General features: G+C 39.0%; 2 protein-coding genes across 5 annotated transcripts in view; one reads left to right on the top strand and one right to left on the bottom strand.

Moving 5' to 3' along the window:
- slc13a4 (solute carrier family 13 member 4) overlaps positions 1-16,372 on the bottom strand; it is a 35,678-nt gene that overhangs the window by 18,642 nt on the left and 664 nt on the right. For 2 of the 3 annotated variants that reach the window (XM_005808049.3, XM_023350256.1), the window contains exon 1: positions 8,625-8,770. The exons of the other annotated variant lie outside the window; for it this stretch is intronic. In XM_005808049.3, coding sequence (XP_005808106.2) covers positions 8,625-8,747 — 123 coding nt within the window. In that variant the 5' untranslated portion in view covers positions 8,748-8,770. Of the gene's footprint in view, positions 1-8,624; positions 8,771-16,372 lie in introns of those variants that run through there. 3 annotated transcript variants of the gene reach the window in all.
- Positions 8,171-16,372, top strand: part of LOC102229620 (sushi domain-containing protein 3-like) — a 41,934-nt gene continuing 33,732 nt past the window's right edge. Inside the window, exon 1 of one of the 2 annotated variants that reach the window (XM_023350259.1) lies at positions 8,171-8,237. The gene's annotated coding sequence lies outside the window, so the exon portion shown is untranslated. Of the gene's footprint in view, positions 8,238-8,859; positions 8,942-16,372 lie in introns of those variants that run through there. The other variant, XM_023350260.1, reaches the window with a different exon arrangement.

Here is a 16,372-nt window from a genome sequence, read left to right as displayed (position 1 = left end):
ATTCATGCTGATGGTGGTGAGCTACTGGACAGTAGTCATAGCTGCCCTGGGGCAGTGTGGCAGTAAGACAGGTAGCCAAAACCCATCAAAGACGTCTATCATGAGAGACCCTGGCAGCGTAACAGCCAGGTCAAGCTAGAAGAATTGAGTCACTGACATCAAGACAATAAAGCCTCCAATGCCTTTAGGGTTTGACCCTACGTCTAGCACCCCAAGACTGTAGTTAGGGACTGACAAGTGTCTCAGCCACCATCAAGTACGAAGATCCCACAGTACACAAAAAGAGATGGTAATGAACTAATGTACTGCAGGAAGATGTCTGAGAGCAACTGTTAGTGAAGATATGCCTTTTATGGCACATTGCTGACAATGACAAGACCTGCCTGTCCAGCTTACAAAGACTCAGCACAGAACAGAGATCAAAATCTACCACATCAGTAAGCCCAAAAATCCAGACCACGCAAAGATGCAACTGAGACAATCCAGGACTTAAAAGCAGGATAAGTAAGGTGCTGTCAGACAAAGGGTCAAGGGAACTTCATAACCAGGTGGCTGGAAAGGAGGACCAGACCTGCATGAGCATCGGCTGGAGCCGCCACAGTGAAAGTTGTGGACTTCACCAAGAGTGGCTGAGAATGGGAGTGGCTAAGACTTCCTGATCAAAGCAATAATCTATTGGGTGTTGAGGGAGTGCCCAATTTAAAGAGGGTAGTAGTGTTAGACATAGTGATCCAAAGCAAAGACATCATCATAAACAAGGTACATGAGAAGCTTGAGAATATCAAAGACTCTGTGTGGAAATATTAGTTAGAGAGTCACTGGAGCCCAAACTGGGAGAATGGCATCAGCAGAACCCATGAGTGACCTCTGAGCTCTCTGTCCAGAAGGCTACAGTCCAACGATACTACGCAGAAAGTTTCAGGCCTCTGTTAAGGGACCTGAAGTGGAACAAAGCGAATGCACAGCAGTTCCCTTCAGTCACAGACAAATTCACAGACGGTACTAAGATATTGTTTCCCAACCATGTTCCCTGGTGAACACCATCCTGCAAGGTCTGCTTCACTATTTAGGCTGTTCTGGTGCTACATAATCAACTTCTATAAACACCTAACTGAAAAATGTAAATGGACTAAAAAAAACAACAACAACCTCGAAGCAAAACATAAAACTTTGAGGAAAGACAGGTAGAAAGACCACAAGGTGAAAAAATGGCAAAAGGAAGAAATAAAAAAGATGGAGGTAGAAAGGAAAGACAATAAAAGTGGAAAGAAATCAAAAAAGGACAAAAAAAATGAAGGACCAGGAAGATTTTAAACAACTTAGGAAGGAGAAGAAGGAACGACCAGAAAGAAAGGAAGGAATGACGGAAAGAAGTAAGGAAGAGAGAACTGGAGGAAGAGCACAAAGAAGTAACTTGTATACTGAAGGACAAAAGGAAGGAGGAAAGACTCATGGAAAGTAGATAAGGAAGGAACATAACTCTTAGACAAAGGGTATTGAAATAAAGTTTTAAAAAATTTAATTTTCATGCACTAAGCTCTCTTTCCACACTTTGCTTTATTTATTTTCATGTTCTAGATCTAGAAAATAATAAACTCAAATTCCAGACATTCAGACTGCAAAGGAATGTCATCAATCACTCTTACATCCAAAACATTTTTACACGCCTGACCGACTGCAGGGCTCCAACCGACCGTCCAGATGGCAAACAGCCACTTCCTTTACAGCATTTTCAAAACCCACCATAACCAGGGCTGCAGTCGGTCTGACTTCCTTTAGATTTCCTCGTGTTTCACTTCAAACTTTCTCTAAACCGGGCGGCGCGGTGACACAGTGTGCTTCCGCATGCGGCATTAGCCCCGCGCAGACTTAGCTTTAACCGTCACCACCGTCAAGGATTAGGATAATGTGAGCTTGTTCTGAGATTTCAGGGAGCTTTTCAACAACCACCCATTATCAGAGAGTTCTGTTCTTTTTAAGTAATTATGAAAAGTGTTAAAAACATCTGGTAAGCCCGATTAGCTGTTAAAAATGGCTGTAATCTGACCGTTAATGTTTGGGAAATTAGCCAAAGTCAGGCGGCGGTTTCTTTCGCCATTCTTCGCTTCATTCATTTATACGCTAAATACATTTTTAAAAAACATCGTTACAGTTCACAACATTTTTAATTTCTAAAAGATCGTCTGAAACCAAATCCATACTTATTCACATCCCTTCACATTTCTTACCGACACACTTAAAAGCATTTTATTAGGATTTTAGGTTCTAGAGTGCCATGTGGTTATAAACTGGAAGGAAAATGGAACATGGTTTTAAGAAACAAAAAACAGCTAAAAAGTGTCATAAACTTGTTTCCAACCCTAAAAAACAACTTTTTTTCTGGGTTTTTTTTACACTGTAGTTTATTTTAAGGTATTACCATAAAGGGGCTAAACACAAACAAACGCCACACTTTTCAGATTTTATTGCTAAAAATGTATATTATGTTGTTCCTCTTCACAAATATCAACCAGGACTGCAAGTGTGGTCAACCTAAGAAATATTCTGACAAAATGATTATCGATCCATCTCTGAGCCATCAGCAGAGTTCAGGAATCTAAAATCTCTCCTGTCGATTTTTAGCCTTAAAAGAGCTCAGATGATCTCCGGGCGTTAGGAAAAAAATATTAGCTGAAAACAAAACAAGGAGATTGGAGCTCAGAAGCGTCCTCGCACGCAAATGTGCAACTAAACTGTAAATCACTTTTAAAAGCAGCCCAGACTTACAAAGACTTTGTTTTTGGCAGCGCTCCTCTCTTTTGTTCCGAGTCTTGACACGTGAATCAGGAAGAAATGTTCAAAGAGGAAAGGAAAGATGCCACACACACACAAAAACACATAGAAAATGGAAACAGACACAGGAGGTTAATTAGCAGTCACTGATAATTGATTATTGGCCCCAATTACTGATCTACGATCTTCTATTATCATTTAGTTGATCTGCTTTAGTGTCCTGACACATCTCAGTATAAAGTCTGATTACAGCAAAGGTTAGATACAGGTCAACGAATAGAAAGTCGCTTTCAGCTTAAAATTCTTAGTCCTACGAAGATAAAAGATAAATGCATCAATACAATTTTCCTTAAAGCAAACTTTTCAGACAGGACATGATTTGTAGCTTAAAATTCCACAACTCTGATCCCGATATACATGTCCTTTTCAAAAAGGAAGAGCATCAATAGGGATGTATTTCAAAGACAAGACGAGATTTCATCTTCCATGAAATCCTCTAGCTTCCTCACGTTGAACACACTTTTCAACACGGCAGGCAGAAAGTAGCTATAAATGGTTTCCCTGCTAACAAAAACTGTTTTTTTGGAATGCAACCTATAACCTTGAAAAGGGTGGAGGGTGTTCTCCGAAAACTACATCAAACCAAACTATTCCCATGTGAACATCCCATTGATTATCTCATCAGCCAACTGGATGACAGTCGGCTGATGAGGAAATAGGAACAAAGGAAAACACACATTGGTTTAAAGGCCTGCGAGTGATGAAATCGGGGATACACTGTTTCAGTCTGTGTGCAAAACCAGATAAGAAGACGCCTGACAAAAGATAGCAGGCAAGCTCACGTTGAAAGGCCAAACACTTAAGATATCACCGAGACTGGATTTTTGAGATAAAAAGTAGTGGAGGTTACACTACATCAGGGTAGCTTCCTTTGTTTAATGAAATACTGGAGCCATCCAGTCTGATATTTTCACAATTTTAGTCCTAGACTTGAGAAAGCACAGAGAGCGCAGACATGCCAACAATCCACACAAATGCTTTCCTGGTGCTACACCAAACTGAAGACCCTAATTTAGGGAATCAACACCATTCTGGATTTTAAAAAAACAAACATATACATATTTTCCTCTTTTTTAAAAGAATTTGCCTTTATGAAATTTGTGGGACATTTTTTTTACAGTACTATTAAACCTGATTTATGCTGACCACACCGCACACCTCTGAAACTTTGCAAACACCCGGATGGTTCTGTGCGGAAAAACATGGCAGACGAGCAACAGCTTCTATTGGTGGAAGTTCGCGAAGACAGACATCTTCCCATAAAGACCACCACACCGTGTTACTACTAACAGCTATGTTTTTTATTAAGTTTTTTTTTACTTCTAAACATGTTGCACAGAGTTCTACATTTGCCATACACTGCCCCCCCCCCCCCCAGAGTCTATCAGAATATGGGCTAAAATGAAACGAGCCACGCAGGACATAAATACTTATTTGCTGTTTTGTGCGGAATGTACTGTACATGTGTCGAGCAGATATCAACATTTAGGTGACAATTAAATACATTTAAACGCAAAACGAGGACCATGAAGTTTTAAACGATTTCAATGCGCTAGCTTAATGAGGCTCACTGGAATTGGTGTGTGCTGTAAGCCACACTGTGGGGAGTAGGGCGAAGACATCTTTACCAGCAATAAAATGTCTTCAGCATCCCTCTCGCTCCAAATTGGACTGCTCCGTATTTGGAAGCGTGGCCGACGCGGCCTGAATGGCTTCATTCACTTCCTCCACTGGCATTACCAAACTGCGACACTATTCAGGCAGACTACAATTCTAAAACGATATGAAAAATTGACGTCACTGTTTAACAACTTATCCTTCTGACCCGGTTGAAATTTAGCCGGAGAAATCCCTGATGGAGCGTTAAAGAGAGATGAGAACCGAGCGGAACTGAGCAGGAAGGCGACGGCTAGGCTAGGTTAGCCAACCTCGCTCGGCTTGAAAAGGCGTTGGAGAAGACGCTACTGCTTTTAAAATGGTTTGTGTGGCAGAGTTATTGATCATGCAAAACTATTATTTAAAAGAGTAAGTGACAGAATGGCAGAAAAGACAGGAATGATATATAAAAACTGTGACGATACTGCAACGGCTAACGTTAGAAGCTACAAACGCTGAAGTTGCCGTTTTTAAAATGGACTGAATTTGTTCTGTTTCGCCTTACAACCCGAAATACTTAGACCATGCTCGAATGGGTTTATTCTACAGTGAAAACAGAAAAGTAAAACAACAATCTGAAATCTACAACATCTCATTTGTATGTTTCAGAAAACAAAGAAGGGAATGTTAGCAATGCCGTGTTGGCATTTGGACCAGTCAGGTTGTACAAACCCACGAATTGCAACATTTAGAGTGATAAAGCCTGTACTGCACTATTTTTACACTAATAACAAAGCCTTAAAAAAGGTTTGGGATTTACAGAACGTATTTATGAAAACAAAAATTAAAATTAAATTAAATTAATTAAATTGGACTTTGTTTTACAAAAAATTCTGCTAAAAGTCTTGTTTCGAGTCATTTTCTCAACACCAATAACGTGTTGAGAATTATTGGTATAGAATCATCCTATTCTATGAGAAATATACATCATCCCGATCTTTATTTAACTTTATATATAGGATTACATTAAAGTTAAGCAGGCCACAACTAATTTCTAACATCTGATGACACAAAAATCGAGCATCAAGTGCTTGTTCTTTGATTCTGTGTCTCTTTGACCTGCCCTGTCTGCATCCTACAGATGTTCTGTTCTTCTGCAGCTGGACACAGTACCACTCCAAACACACACTCTCAGACCCACACACACACACCCACACGCGCGCACACACACACAGAGGAAGGATCGTTCTGAACCACTGTCGCATTCCTGACGCAGTCTGAGGTCCCCGCTGTCGTAACGAAGCCACGTGGGGGCCAAAATCCAGCATGGAGGTGGGTTGATTATGTAACTTAATTGCGCGGATTGTTTCTGCCCCAGCCCCCTTTGTCATGAAGTTGTTGGGGGTTTTTTCAACTTTGTGCTTCAATGGCCACATCCTGCAGCCGTCACTCGAGCCAAGCATCCAACGCCGCTGACGTAACAACATGGATGTTGGGCAATAAAGTTCGACAACCAGGACACCTGCTGTATAGTAGATCCCTTAAACTGTAAAAAGCCTTAATATGGACTCATCTACTCTCACCAGCAGAATCTCACTGTAAAAAAAAAAAAAAGAAGAGTACTTTCATCTAACGAGGGGAGAAAAATCTTATGTTAAGAAGAAACAGTTTTTAACTTCAGCAGTCCCTTAAAATTATCAATAAACCATATTTTCAAATGTTGCTTTACTCTCTAATTTAATTAGAGCTACTACACTCTTCAAAATGGGCAAGACTCTAAACATGCAACACCAGCAGGCAGCTGTGTAAAACACGGCCAACATGGAACATGCAGAGTCCAGGGTTTCCCTCGGTGTATTCTAAGCCTGGCGGGTCACCAGGCTTCACTTGACCATAACCACTGGGCTTAGCAGGTTTTCTGGGGTAAAACCCTGCAGACAGTGGATGAGAAGAAGGGAATAAAAATCTGCAAAGGTTTCTGTTACTCACTGAGTGACATCGGGATTCTTCATAACCAGCCATAGATGCTATTTATGCCAAATTATTTCAAAGACAAAAAACCTGGAAACATGTTTGACCACATGCTCAGTGCTTTGGCAGATTATTTTGACATTTTTCCAGTTTGAGCAGCAGGAAGTGATGAGCAGTTTTTTTTTTGTTTGTTTGTTTGTTTAAACAGTGAACTTTATGTGTAATTATTACGACAGAGTTCTAACATTTTAAACCAAAAAGCCAGAAAATATTTGGGGGGCATGACCCATCCGGACAAGGCGAGAAGACAAACAACTGAAAACGTAGTCAAACCCAGTCGTTGTCGCCATGGCAACATTTTCTTTTTAATCTAGATAGTTTGTCTTGACTTCATTTTAGATCATCTGTGCAGCAAGATAAGTAAAATACATTTCACACAGAAATATAAAGTCATATTTTATATAAAATGCAGTATCTGCAATAACTATGCTAACTTAATGCAGCTGTTGATTTACTTCCAGTAAGATTTTTTTTTATGCAACTGCATCTGGATCCGCATAACTGGCTGAACTACAGCATGAAAGCCGAAATATATCAACCCTACAACCGAATGTGCATCATGATCACCACAAACTGTGACAATCGTTTGTGCATTTTGAGATTTTTTTCAGTTCGCCTTCTCATTCCTGCTTTTCAATTAATTCAGATTTACTCCATACTTGGACTTTAAGTTGTTCTAATTAAAACCATGGACAGCCGGCAGTGACGTGATCATTTGAAGAAAATTGGAAATATAGTTGCGCAAAATATTCTTAAAGTTCCTAAATTATAATTCAATAAAATAGTCATGGAAATTAATTTCAATTTTAATCACATATATAAATGTATATTTATTTATGTCCTGCTCAAAAGTACAGGATGAAATAATTGCTTTCTGATGGATGGATGGATGGATGGATGGATGGATGGATGGATGGATGCTTTTGTTGCTGAAAAAAAATTCACCAACAAATCTATTTTGAAATAAAGAAATTCTTGACTATGTTTTCAGGAAAACATATTTGTCATTTTTGTCATAAAATCTCTTGAGTTTCTCTTCTGTGGAACAATAAAGGCCATTTCTAACAGATAGATTAAATAACTGTCTTTTATAAGCATCAACATCAGATCTACATATAAACGACCCAGAGCTACATACAACATTTCCTCAACAAAGTCCAGTTCAAATCCAATAACACAGTCCAGTTCTAACACAGTGCAGTACAATAAGTGTCAGTAATGTATGGAAAAGTTTCTCTAAACTCTGGAAGCTGGTTAATGTTATCAGAAATTCCCTTTGATTGAATTTATCATCGTTTCAGATAAACGACTTTCATGACAGCGAGGAGTTTTTCTGTTCCAAACGGTCTGCAGTCGGAGTCAGCATCAGTCAGAACTCCTTACTGAATCGACCCATTTGTAACCAAACCAGATCCATCTCTTCTGGAACAAAGTCTGAAAATGTGTCAGGAATTTTTAAAAAGAATTCGTCTTTATTTAAAAAGAAGAAAAGGCAAATATTTGCCTAAATAAGCTCAAGTTTTTGCTCAGAACTGATCTCCATCTCATCACCATGTGGCGATGTCTCCCCTTAACACACACACACACACAAAACTCATCAGCTGAGGAGTGGGACAGCGCAGGACAAACAGAGGGACAGTGTGCCTTTTGATTGATTCTCTTTCTCTCTCTCTCTCTCACACACACACACACACACACACACTCACAGAAACGGAGCTCCCATCAGGACTGTGGAGTCATGTCCAGCCACCAGGAGGAACACACACAGGCAGCAGCAGGTAGTTATCAAATCCTAGATTATGGATTTATTGAGACTTTTAATAACCTAAACCAGCTTAAACTTAATTCCACAGGAATTTGCAAAATGTTACATTCCTCAACTTTAATATTCTCATGTTACTAATTCTGATCAGTCATTCGGTGTATATATTAGACGTTCATCCACTTATGGTCACCTTCCTAATTTAAATCACCATTATTTCCCTTTCCAGAAGATGTTTTAGGCCAAAAAAAATAATAATTTAATTAATAAACACTTTTGGCACAAAATGCCTTACGCCACTATTTTAGGAAGGCGACGATATGCAAACGCACGCTTTTATTTTGAAAAGCCCCACACGTTTGGATGCTTTTGAGGGTAAAGTGGTGCACCGAGCCGTACTCACGCTGGTGGGGTGGACCAGCGGCAGCGGCAGCAGCGACAGCGGGATGAACACCACCACGATCAGTTTCCTGGCCCTCCACAGCTTCCTGAACACGTCCATCCTGGCTGCGGCCTCCAGCCTCATGGGGCACCCGGAACTCTGGCTCGGAGCGGACACGGGTCGGCGGGAAACCGGGCGTGAGGGAACCACCAGCCGGCCGACGAGGTGAGCCTGGGTCCACCTGAGGGAGCGCAAAGTTCTGGTTCGGCTGTGCGCATTTACGCACAAGAACCCAGGCGGCGGCGGCAGCGGCTGGTCCTGCGTGTTTCCACAGTGAGGTGAGAGGAGAGGGCCAGTCAAGTTCCTCCAGCTTTCCTTCCTTGGGTCTGGCGCTCAGGTGAAGCTGCGGGAGTTTTTATCGGGCTTCATAGGTATGCTAATTAGCTTCCATGTTGCCCCACCTTCATTGGCTGAGACCTCACCAATCAGGGTGGCTGGAAAGGTTTGATGAAGGCAGTGCGCAAGATCTCCAGATTAATTAGGCTAATGCAGATGGACGCTACTTTAGGATTACATTAACATGTTTTTTGTTTTTGTTTTTTTTTTTTACAATTATAACTTAAAGGGAAAATGTTAGATATAACACGTGTTTTTTTCCTCTTTCATTTTAATATTGTTATAACATTGTGACGTTTTACTCCAGAGCAGATCCACTTATTAAACTTTGCTAAATACAGCAAGATTTAAAAAAAAGAAAAGAAAAAAAGAAAGTTCTTGTTTTTGTTGCCAAGAGGAATCTATAGACATTTTAATAACCAACAAAATATAAGAACAAAAAACTTAGTTTAAAATAGTTAGTAAACCAACTATATCTTATACTGACCCCCCCTCCTCCCCCCCTCACTTATAATAATTTGTTGTTTTTTACTTTTTTTCATAAAATATTACATGTCACATTTATTGCTAGGCAGGTAAAATGAATTTATACCAAAATTATTTTTGCATTTTCAAAGATACATGATTTTAACTTGCAGTTGAAGAGGTTTGGACACCACTGACTAAGATTGTTGTATTTTTACAAGTTAAGTTTGTTTGAATGAGGTATATTTGAAGTTCAAAGTGGCTTTAAGCTCTGCTGCAGAACTGAGAAGTTTGTCAGATTGTGAGATGTGTTGACAGTTTTAGCAAAGAAGGGACTTGTTGAAGTTTTTTGTACATTGGGCAAAAAAAAAAAAGATCTTTGATTACGATATAGATAGTCCAAGAAATCTGAGAAGTTATTCAGACAAAGCAAACGCTGAAGATTACAAACTTTCAGCCTGGAGGCAGAGAACTGAAATAAATTCTTCCTTAGAACGAAAATGCAGCTACATTTAAGATTTGATGCTGTTTTGTCGTAGAATACCTCAGTTATACGGTGGCATCTGTGTTTGACGGATGGTCAAAATACATTTTATACAGTTATTTTATTGAAAAACAGTAGGACTAACAATCAGAAATAAGTTCAGTGTTTTCACATTCAGTGGTGACATCAAGAGCCCACATTTAAAGAATGTGGGCTCCAGTCACATATGTAATCAGTTTTATTACATGACATTGGATATTTATTTATTTTTTTAAGATTTTATAAAAAATGAAACTGCATACATCAGCAGGTATGAAGTGATGCATTGTAGGTTTAATTCGTCCCCAATACCAATAACTCCGTGTTGTATAACTTCACAATTTTCAAATATTTTTTATAAATGTTGCTAAATTCATAACAATCCTAAATTAATACAACTCACATGATTTGGCATTTTATTGTACAGTACAATATTTGTGAAATACGCATTCAAGGAAAAAAAACGGAAAATAAAAATCTTTAGTTGCGTCCCGTAAAATTGCCGCCCTGGGCTACCGCCCTGTCAGCCCTTTATAAAGTCTGACCCAGGCAGCAGAGCAAAGGAAGCAGTCAGAGTGGATGGGAAAATGAATGGAGATAAATGCTGAGTTTGTTCTATTTTGATTTGATCGATTGATAAGTTTTCTGTTGCTTTGGAACAGAAAACCTCCAAAGCTAATCTGCTAATGGCAGAATTCGTCTGCCATTAGCAGATGAATCCCTAATGGCAACAATAACACATCTTTAAAAATAAGGGAAAACACACATAATATCCAACCACGGGAGCAGAAAATCTATTCTAACCCGTTCTTCAAAACCAGAGAGAAATCTCGCCTCAAAATGCAGGATTGTATCCAGTGGAACAGTACTGCCCTCTGGTGGATAAACAGCGTCAGTGCAGGAAGGTACGTTTTTTTTCCCAGACAACTTCCCAGTCTAATGTTCCTGCTGGCAGTTAAAAACTTTCATCAAATTCATCTCAACGAAATTTGCTTTGTTATTTATTTACTTATTTCTTTATCTTCTGGACTATTGCCGCTCTAGGGAAGCTAGTTTTACTTCCAGTTTTGACTTCTAAAAACATTGGAGAGAAAGACAGGAATATGAATATTCAAAACGTCATCCCAAGTTTATTTCTTTCTACAAACGATTAGACATTTGTTTCTGAACTTTTAGGTTTGTGTGTTACAGGTTACATTTCAAATAACTAAAGCAAAAGACGCCAATAGAATATCACAAAAACGCTTAGTATTTCAGGCAGTAAAAATATTTTATTATACAGATTTATTTCAACTCTAGTGAAATATTTCAAGCCTTTATTCTATATAATTTTGTTGATTATGGCTCGTAGAAAATGAAAACCCACAATACAACATCTCAGACAAGTAGAATAGTGTGAAAAAGGTTTAACGTTGAGTGGAAGGAAAAGGTGTGTATGAGCAACAGGGACAACCACAACAACCACAAGAAAAATCCATTCAAGAGATTCACATCTAGAGACGAGGAATGGAACTACATATGTGGCATTCCTCGTCTCAAGCTTCTCCTGAATCCGAGACTGTCAGAAGTGATTTACCTCCTGGGCTGAGGAGACTTCTTAGTCTAGAAAGGAACAAGTGGAGAGGTTAGAAAAGTCCCCCCGCCTTCCTCTACATGTGTTACCCCACGTCTGGCTGTCTAGGACTAATCTGATGCAGCTGATTGCCTTCCAAATCAGTGTCAAAGCTGCATGGAGTCACTCAAAGCCAGGATCTTCACCCAAATCCTCAGATGACCGATTAACAGGCAGTTCTGTGTTTGGTATTCAAGATGTTAGAGACTACAACAGCAGCCTCTGGTTCTAAAATCTTCTTCCATTTCTCCATCACACGTGTCTCTTCCCAAGCATTTCTGAAGAGAGATCTCCAATGCATCAATCGACCGTTGGGACAGCATGTCTTTTATTACGTTTGCGATCAACAAACAGCACTCAAGAACATCTAATGTGGTATTTTCTTGTTGAGGATGCTTTCCCAGGAGCTCCTCCGATTTGCATCAGGCCACTCCCCGCTGGCCTTCCAATCCTTTCCATCATCCTGACCTCATCATCCTGAGGCTTTGTCACAGCGGGAGTCACAGTCAGCTGCTTTAGACCCAGGCGGTGTGCAGAAAGCAAGTTTTTAAGGCTGTATTCAATCAAAGGAGATTTTTTTTCCCTGTCTACAGACCCCAGCTGTGAAGCAGCAAGATCCTGAGATCTCCTTAATGTTCCTGTAATTAAAGGCTTAGTGAGAGTAATGGGTGGACTTGGTTTGACCTGACGTTGAGGCAGATTTGAGCAAGGAAGTCTCGATCGAGGCATGGAATCGAGATGAAGCTGGAAATGACTCAACTTTTCTCGCATTAATCCCAAAGATTCAATGCTCTTCACAATTTAACACATGATTAATCCTAGGATTATTATCTCAGAAAATGTTTTCACTACCAAGGCAGAAAGAAATCTATTGGTGGAACAACATGGACATTCATCACATTGAATGAACCTTGACCTGTTCTAGGTTTAGCAGTGCCGAATCGTCCTCATGGGTGAATTTTTTCACCTAGCAGTCTTCTTGGCCCTAATGTTCCAATCACTGTGGAACCAAATAGACCTGGACTCACCAGGCGACAGCTTTTAGGATTTGTGTCATTGTCCAGTCTGTCCCAGAGACAGAGAAAGTCCTATCTTGACCACCTTTTATAAATTAGTGAAGAAGTATATCACAATATTGTTTCACTGAATGTTAGTGAAACTTAACATGGGGATGTGAGGGGGTCCACTGAGACTATTTTCCATCTTGGAAAGTCTTAAGACGTCAATTTTGACATTAGAAAACGTCTGATGTTTGTGAGAACAAACTGTGCAGCCAAACATTTTCCATCACCCCAAAATCAAGAACATGTCTTTAAAAGGACAGTTGGCTTAAATCTCACCAGAAAAGACTTTGAAAGTAAACTCAGAAATGCATTGTTTTCCACATTTGATCTATTTAATACACTTGATTTTCTGCCAGTTCAATGGAGCACTGAGTAAATCGAGAAAGGTGTTGATGTAGCTCAGTTGTACCCAAAGTCATATTCCAGGTTTACTTTGAAATAAGGTAACCTTACGAGGCATCACTTTCAGTTCTCTATTCTGTCTCCACTTGGAACTGCTTTCCAAATTCAAACGTGTGTAAATATTTTTGACTTATTGTCAAAACTATACTTTTCTGATTTTCATTAAGTAGAATCGAAGGTGATCGTCTGCAAAAAAAAAAGCACATTTCCGGGGAAAATTAGCAGACAGGACTTTTTTTTTTTTTTTTTCAAATATTAAGTTCAAATGAAATTGAACGTTGGATTTGAACATTGCAGTGTCATAGACGAAATAAAGAACAAATATCTCTCCTTAGTTTTAAAGAAGAGCTAGCATACTACTTAATGCTAATACGAATGGCAAAGGTTTGAATACTCCAAGAGATGACTACTCTTTGCCCAGAGATTAGAAAAGTTGCATTTCCATACTAATAAAAAACAATAAATACATAAAAAGGCATTTAATACAATAAAAGTATATAGTTTTTTTTGTTTCAAAACAAAAAAACTTATTACTGTCTCAAAGAAACTTATTCTGCTAGTAAGTGACCATGTCCTTTTTATTCGGTTTTATAAGTTATTTCAGTACTGATTCAACAAGAAATCAAAATACACATTTAATTTAGTTTATTGAGCCTTTGCAACAAAACGAAAGCCAGATCTACCTCAAATCCTTCACTTTCTTTATAAACACAGGCAGAAAGAAGCTTGCAGACAGATTAGCAGAATATCAAACACGTGAGCATATGCCATTAGTGCAGTCAGTGGGTTTTTGGATTATGTAACGGTATTCAGCAGGTTCTAAGATGTCACACAGAGGTTTAGGCTGATATTGTCAGAGCGGCAGATTGCTGTTGTGAACATCCAGGCAGATAAACTGCTGATATTAGTCATTCTGGCTCCTCTGTGCAAACGTATCGCTTTACTGCTCATCGTGACAGATTGAGTGTGTTTCTTCGCCTGGTCAGTAAGATCAGAAGACTGTCTGACGTTTTGAGTGCAGAACATGGTTTGACATGAATTGTTCTGAAAGTGAGTGTTTCACTTGGAAATACATCTGGTCTTTGATTTTTATTTTATTTTATTTTTTAAAGCTGTTTTTCTCGAGGTGAATGCCAAAACTTCGGCATCGCATTTGAAATATTAACTCCACGACTTATTTCTGACTTACATTGATGTTTGTACTTGACGTTTAAACAAAGGTGTGTAGAATTATTCTAACCATGAAGGATGCACTGATAGACAATATTTCCAGATATCAAATATATTCTTTATTTTCCCCCCAACACTTTGGACACTGCGTAAAAATCCCTGAAACACAAACAGCAACAATAACAACTGTTGTTCCTATTGACCCAATTTTACTTATCGGACCAATGCCAATAAAAATAATGATCAACATCGGCCGATACCGATGTATTGTGTATCCCTTAAATCCATAGAAGCCTACACATTTCTGTTTAGAAAGTAGGATTTTGTGGTGTAAAAAATAAAATGCATTAATCATGAATCATTTGAGAACTTGGACAGGACAGGGATGTCTGTGAATCCGGGAGGAAGGTTAGTTCCTCCAAGCAGTGGGTTAGTTTGTGCGTCAGCTCAGGAAAACAGACCTTGCACCTGCAGCTGAAGAGGGAAGAGCTGAACAGGTTCTTGGGGAAAGGTTATTGTGTGACGATTTGGGCGGGGTAGTCTCTTGATTAAAACTGTTGTTGGGGGTAAAATCTCTGACCACTTCGGGCGTTTTGCTGTCAGAAGTGTGATCCCTAAAATATTCAATTCAATATGAGTAATTTTACCTCGCTGACTCTTTGTGCTGGTTTAATCCTTCACATACGAATCTAGGGGAGGTTTACTGATCTTAGCAACATTCAATAGTTCTAGTTATGTAAGACTAATGTGCAGGGCCGGATTTAGGAGGATGGGGGCCCCTGGGCTAGAGTCAAAAAAAAAAAAAAAAAAAAAAATATATATATATATATATATATATATATATATATATATATATATATATATATATATATATTGTATGTGTTTTGTTTTAGAGGATGAGCAGAAAATGACCGAACAGTAGGTTTTGACAACTTACAACTTTAATAAGCCAGTTGTCACAAACTACAAACAACTCTGAACTCTTTTCTAGAAAGACTAAACCACATGTTGGGGTTGAAACTAGAATATGATGCTTGCATCACAAAATAAAATCACTGAATAGTTATTGTTGCCTGGACTTCAACACAAACTATAAAACAGATTGAGTGCAAGAAGGTGCAATGCTCAAATATACTTTTACAAAGCAAAGCGAGTAAAACAATATTTATACAAATGTCCCCAGCATTTACAAGTCCATATAAGTACAAGTGGAATATATCAAAACTCAAACTTTTTCTTTGGTTTTAAAGTTCTTGGTAAATAGTGGAGGAAATAAATGTCAAAAAAGTGCTTCTCTGCCAGTCAGACAGAACATGGATATAAACAATATCTTCTGGAAAAAAGAGATCAGGCATACTGTAGTTTTCAGAGAATATCCTGACCCAGGTAAGTCCAAAGTGCTGCCCTCTGAAGGATTTTTTACAGCCCCCGGTTCTCAATAAAAGCAGATGAACAATTTTCATCTTCTAGACCAAGGTTTTTACAGAGAACATCTTGAAAAACACGAAGAACAAAATACAGATTTCCATTTATTAATGACACTTTTGCATTCAACTTCTCTGTAGGAACTCGAACCACAAACACGACCTACATTTACTCAAGCGCAAACCAAAGAAGAAAACAATACTCAACCCTGAAAAGTTTGAAACTTTGCCATTTTTACTTCACTCACTATTTGTGATAGAACACGATCACCCATCAGCTGAATAAATTCCTCACGTGTTTGGGAAGAAAGATATGAGGGTTTCCCTGAACCTGCATTTCCATATTTCTCTATGTGAGACTTCAGAAAAGGATCAAACTCGCTGATTAACTCCAGTATTCCCAGATAATTCCCATTATCAGTTCTTCCAAATTTGTCACTGGCTCCTCTCAGAGCCAGTCCCCTCTCTGCTAAAAACCTGACAACAGACACAACTCTTCTCAACACTTCAGTCCAATATGAACACTCTGATTCAAATTGTTTCTGCAGTTCTGTGTCTATCCTCCCGCTGGCTGCTGCAAGTGAAACATATTTCAGCATTGCTTTTCTACGATGTTCGCTGTTTTCATGCTCTCTCATGCGTTCAGTTGCCTGCTTCCAGTCACTGAAACCAGTCTCAAAGTTTGACTGAGTATTAGCATTGCTGAAAATGCG

This window comes from Xiphophorus maculatus, chromosome 17 (assembly GCF_002775205.1).
Source record: "Xiphophorus maculatus strain JP 163 A chromosome 17, X_maculatus-5.0-male, whole genome shotgun sequence".
NCBI classification, from domain to species: domain Eukaryota; kingdom Metazoa; phylum Chordata; class Actinopteri; order Cyprinodontiformes; family Poeciliidae; genus Xiphophorus; species Xiphophorus maculatus.
The sequence above is the reverse complement of the archived record's forward strand: the minus strand, read 5'-3'. Positions and strand labels throughout refer to the sequence as shown.